This window comes from Hylobates moloch, unplaced genomic scaffold, assembly GCF_009828535.3.
Source record: "Hylobates moloch isolate HMO894 unplaced genomic scaffold, HMol_V3 SCAFFOLD_7, whole genome shotgun sequence".
Lineage (NCBI taxonomy): Eukaryota > Metazoa > Chordata > Mammalia > Primates > Hylobatidae > Hylobates > Hylobates moloch.
The window spans coordinates 46,583,689-46,589,797 of record NW_026652282.1 but is presented as its reverse complement, the minus strand read 5'-3'; the positions used below and the strand labels follow the sequence as shown (position 1 = coordinate 46,589,797).

Below are 6,109 nucleotides of genomic sequence, written 5' to 3'. Positions count from 1 at the left end.
AATTTCTGCCATTATCATAAATAACCTCAAGATTTATTTGGATTATCCATCCAAATTTAGTCTCAAAGTTCCTTGATGCCCACAACCCCAACAATTCCTATGCCCTTTACTATAGATTCAATTTAATATAACTTGTTTCTCAAAATTCACCAGCGATGACTTTCTTTAAAATTTGATACCATTCTATCTCTTTTATTTCTCCTATTTGGCACTCTCAGCCTATGTCCCCTTCTTCTTCATGTCCTCCCAGGAGTGTCATACTTTAGGTATGTACTCTATTTCAAGGACAACTCCAATTGATTAGTTATGATTCCCTGAATTAATATGTTGAGAAAAAAAATTGAGGTCATATCTGAGATCAAAAAGTAGTGTCTGCCCATGGATATAGGAGGGGTATGGCAATATACTTGCTTTCCTAGTTTTAATGCTACATCTCGGCCAGGCACAGTGGCTCATGCCTGTAATCCCAGCACTTTGGGAGGCCAAGTCAGGCGGATCACCCGAGGTTGGGAGTTCAAGACCAGCCATGACCAACATGGGGAAACCCCGTCTCTACTAAAAATACAAAATTAGCCGGGTGTGGTCGTGCATGCCTGTAGTCCCAGCTACTCAGGAGGCTGAGGCAGGAGAATTGCTTAAACCCGGGAAGCAGAAGTTGCGATGAGCCAAGATCACACCATTGCACTCCAGCCTGGGCAACAAGAGCAAAAAACTCCATCTCAAAAAAAAAAAAAAAAAAAAAAGCTACATCTCCAGATCTCAGCATGTTCCAAACCTTTGAACTCTCACAGCATTTTGATAATGGAATTTATGTTATTATACATCTTATAGTAGCTATTTGTATACCTACTTTATCCTTCTTACTTTTTGACAAACTCCTTGAAGACAAGAATAATGGCTTACTTTTGTTTCTCCTGCAATACTTAGGATGACACAAAATGACAATAAAAACTGCATTTATTGGGTGCCAGGCACTGTGATAAGGTACCTTAATAACAAAATTATCTCATTTAACGTCACAACTACCTTGTGAAACAGGCACTATCCCTACTCTTTTACCGATGAGGAAACATAGTTTCTAAGAGGTTAAATGACTTGCTTAAGGTCAATTAACTAATAAATAATAAACTTTGGACTAGAACCTAGATCTGACATCAACCCCTACAGTCTTTACTTTGTCCTCAAAATTTGCAGAGCCATAATAATGTTTCAAAGAATACAAAAACAAACATTAATATAGTTTAATACAGTTTAATTTCTTAAGCTGGATGGTGAGTACATGGGACTGCATTGCACCATTCTTTATACCTTTTTATGTCTTTAGTGTGCTACAATGTTTTTAATATTACTGATCACAAGAATGTTAGATAACTGAATCCTATCTCTTGTTAAAAGTATCAAGTCACTTTATAACACCCATAACGTATGTTAACTTCACTTTAACAGTTTTATCAAGGATTGTTCAGATACCAAATGCTCTTGTGTGGCATACCATTGGCTACCATGTACACGATACATGCAAATTTGTGTCTGAGGCAATTTAACAACATCGAGGTCTATATGAATGACAAGAATGAAACATCAAAGGGGTAGGATAGAATCCAAGAAATTTGAAACCTAATGAACTACATTGGGCACAGACTGAAGAAAAACTAGTAAACAAAGGAGGAATGGGCTGTTATTATAGACCCCAGAAAAATGGTGCATGAAAATAAAAATTGAACATTAAATTCCTTTCGGTAGCAGTGATAAGCATGTTAAGGCTCCTTGACATAACTAGTAAGAATCACTTGGCTATGACTCTTATTTGCTCACCAAGGAAGCTTCTTAATAAAATTTGTTTTCCTATGCAGACAGGAAGAGAACATGTGAATGCAAAGACGCAAATCGTTAGCCCATTTGCAAACTAAAATTCTCATTTAGAATTGCCAGTCAGGCTTTGGTTCTAGAACAAAATGGAGAAGATGCACTTCTCCCTATTCTTCCCACTAAATATAGCTAAAAACCCTTACATAGTATATAAAACCTATATAAGAAGGTTTTGAAAGGTAGAGAGAAGAAACCTGACCAGCTAGGAACTTCAGAACATGAGGTGCAACACAGAAGTGAGACTGTTCATTTTCCTTTTGCCTTACATATCCAAGTCTGGGTACTGCAGAATCTAGAAACCCAGAAATGCTAAGGGCACAGAAAAAAAAAAACCCCAAGAAAAGCCTTGTCTTTCTAGCCAAAGGACCAGGAAAGGATCAGCATAACAATATAGAAAACTCTAGAAAATAACCACCCTACCCCAGCCAAATTTCGTAGCAAAGAATGTGGCCTTAGTCCACCTCTGGATTAACAAAGACCAAGTGGGGAGCTTAGACTTGCATTCTCACCTGGCTATAACAAGGCACTACTTCTCCCTCATCGGGGTGGTTTCAGAGGAGGATGAATGGGAGGCTGTGGCATTCATCCCCACCTGGTAATAAGGAGGCATTCCCCCATGGTTTCAGTAGAGGCCGTAGTGTAAACAGTAATGAGGTACCCCCTACAACACTGAGACAGAGTAATTCAGTGTTGGCCTGGTGGGGATTCCTACCCTTTTCCCAGTAGTAACAAGGAACCCCTCCTTCTCTGGGTATCAAGGGAGGCTGAGTGGGGAATCTGGACTTCCACACTCACCTAGCAGTTATAGGGCAACTCTCTTCCTTTCCCCACTGATATGGTATCAGAGAAGGTCTGCTGAAACAAAAGATTTAAATAATATCCAGAGTCTCATAACGTAAAAAACACTGAGGCTCGCCGGGCAGGGTGGCTCACGCTTGTAATCCCAGCACTTTGGGAGGCTGAGGCAGGCAGATCATGTGGTCAGGAGTTCGAGACCAGCCTGGCCAACATGGTGAAACCCCGCCTCTACTAAAGATACAAAAAATTAGCCGGACGTAGTGGCAGCCACCTGTAATCGCAGCTGCTCGCAAGGCTGAGGCAGGAGAATTGCTTGAACGCGGGAGGCGGAGGTTGCAGTGGGCCGAGATCACGCCATGGCACTCCAGCCTGGGCAACAGGGCCAGGCTCCGTCCCAAAAAGAAAAAAACACTGAGATGACACAGATGTTGGCATTATCGGACAAGTATTTTAAAGCAGCCATCATATAAAGGTTTCAATGTGCATTTACAAACACTCTTGAAACAAATAAAAAATACAAAGCCTCAGCAAAGAAATAGAAGACATAAAGAAAACTCAAAGATACATTTTAGAACTAAAAATATGAAAAACAAAATTTTAAAAAATCACTGGAAGGACTCAAAAGCAGACTAGAGAAGGCAGAAGATTGAATCAGTGAACTTGAAAAAGAATAATAAAAATTACCTAATATGAACAAACAGAGAACGTATACTGGGAAAAAAAGAACAGAATCTCAGGTACTTGATGGACTATTATGAAAGACCTAATATTCCTGCCATCATAGCCACACAGGAAGCAAGAAAGAGAGTGGAACTGGAAGCATATTTGAAGAAATACTAGTAGAAAAATTTTCGAATTTGGGGGGGAAATTCCTGAAAGCAGCAAGGGAGAAGTGATGCATTATCTATAAAGAGGAAGCAATTAGGTTGACAGTGGATTTCTCATCAGCAACCATGATGTCTAGAAGGAAGTGACAAAGCCTTTTTCAAGTGCTACAAGAAATGAGCTATTAATCTGGAAATCTATATCCAGTGAAAACATCTTTCAGAAAAGAAGAGGAAACCAAGATAGTCTGAGATTTAAAGAAAACTAAGAGAATTTCTCACGAACAGACCTGCCCTGAATGAATGGTTAGAGAAAATAAACAGAAAAGAATGATAAAAGAAGAAATCTTGGAACATCAGGAAGGAAGAAAGAATAATGAAAAGAGCAAAATTACGGGTAAATACAACCCACTTCTCTTTAGTTTTCCAAATTATGTTTGACAATTGAAGTACAAGTTATAGCATTGTCTTGTATGGTTCATGAAGTATTTAGAAAAATATTAATGTTTAAGATGATTCTATCATAAATAGGGGAGGCAAAGGGAATTAAAGCCTAGAAAGTTTTCTACACTTCACTTGAACTGGTGAAATGAGGACATGGGTAAACTATAATAAGAAATGTATGTATAATGCAATAATATGTATAATACATAATGTAATATCTAAAGCAACAACTAAAAAACCTATACAAAGAAATACACCCCAAAATAATAGAGATAAATCAAAATGACAAAATGATAAAAATGCTATGAGTGAACATCCAGTCCATGGACTCACTTTTTTCCCTGCTCCTTACTGCTAAGTACAACTATATACTATGTAACAAATACAAGAAGCAATCAAAAAAGATCTCTGAAAGGTAGAAAGAAGAAAGCAAACTAGTAAGAGATCCCAGGACTGTGGGAGCAACCTGTAGGAGTAGGGTGTCTCATGACCCCCCGCCAACTCAACAGAATAAGGCAACCCAGGCTCAACATTTCCCAGACACCAACCTAGCTACAACAGAAAGCCCAGGCAGGCTCATTTCTTCCCTAAATTGAACTTAAGTGGCCATCACCAATACCAGCAGAGCTAGATAGCAATGGCCAGGGGGATCCGCTGACAGTAAATGGCCAGGGAAAGTGCTTTCTTTTCTTCTCTGTTGGGCTGTCCTTTATCACCAGAGATAGGCTGCAACAGTGTAGCGGGATCCAGCATATTCCCACCACAACAAGCAGCTCCACCCAGATGCCTATTCATTTCCAGGGCTGGGACACCCTAGACAAGGATTTTTAAAGGTGCCATCATAAAAATACTTCAACAAGAAATTTGAAATTCTCTTGAAACAAATGAAAAAATAGAAACTCTCAGAAATAATATAATATCTGAATTAAGAAAACACTTCCTGGATAAGCTCTAGTGGAGAAGACAGAGGATAGAATTGGTGAAGTGAGGAAATATCAATAGAATTTATCTAATCTGAACATGGAAATAAGCCAAAAACAAATAAAACGGTCTCAGGAACTTTTGAGAAGATAGGCTACGGTTTACAAGAAACTCAATTCAAATTAAATGACACAGGTAGATTAAAGTGAAAGCATGGAAAAAGATATACACTGCAAACATCACCAAACGGAAGTTCTATGACAAAAAAGCCAGTATAATTAATAAACCTCTTGATAGAAAAACAAAATAAAAAAGCACAAATCACCAATATCGGGAATGAAATGGGATACCACTGTAGAGCTTACATAATTAAAAAGATAATAAGTAATAGTATGGACAACTTTATGTTCATTCGTTTGATGGCATAGAAGAAAAAGACACATTCCTGCTCTTTCCGGTGTGGAGTCTGGAGACGACGTGCAGAAATGGCACCTCGAAAGGGGAAGGAAAAGAAGGAAGAACAGGTCATCAGCCTCGGACCTCAGGTGGCTGAAGGAGAGAATGTATTTGGTGTCTGCCATATCTTTGCATCCTTCAATGACACTTTTGTCCATGTCACTGATCTTTCTGGCAAAGAAACCATCTGCCGTGTGACTGGTGGGATGAAGGTAAAGGCAGACCGAGATGAATCCTCACCATATGCTGCTATGTTGGCTGCCCAGGATGTGGCCCAGAGGTGCAAGGAGCTGGGTATCACCGCCCTACACATCAAACTCCGGGCCACAGGAGGAAATAGGACCAAGACCCCTGGACCTGGGGCCCAGTCGGCCCTGAGAGCCCTTGCCCGCTCGGGTATGAAGATCGGGCGGATTGAGGATGTCACCCCCATCCCCTCTGACAGCACTCGCAGGAAAGGGGGTCGCCGTGGTCGCCGTCTGTGAACAAGATTCCTCAAAATACTTTCTGTTAATAAATTGCCTTCATGTAAAAAAATAAAAATAAAAAAAATAAGAAGAAAAAGACACATTCCTAAAAAAATCACAACTTACCAAAACCCAACCAAGATAAAATACATAATCTGACAATCCTGTAACCATGAAAGATATTGAATTTTTAATTTAAAAGCTTCAGAAAAAGGAGTCTCCGTGCGAAGATGGTTTAACTGGAGAAGTCTACCAAACGTTTAAAGAATAATTAAAACCAATATACACAATCTTTTCTAGAAAATAAAAGAGGAGGCAACATTTCCTGAT

General features: G+C 39.4%; 1 protein-coding gene across 1 annotated transcript; it reads left to right on the top strand.

The window, feature by feature from the left end:
- Positions 1–5,310: 5,310 nt before the first annotated feature.
- Positions 5,311–5,849, top strand: LOC116811703 (small ribosomal subunit protein uS11). The gene has a single exon (XM_032756980.2). It carries the CDS (start codon positions 5,342–5,344, stop codon positions 5,795–5,797), a length of 456 nt encoding a protein of 151 aa, XP_032612871.1. The 5' UTR covers positions 5,311–5,341; the 3' UTR covers positions 5,798–5,849.
- The last annotated feature ends 260 nt before the right edge of the window (positions 5,850–6,109 follow it).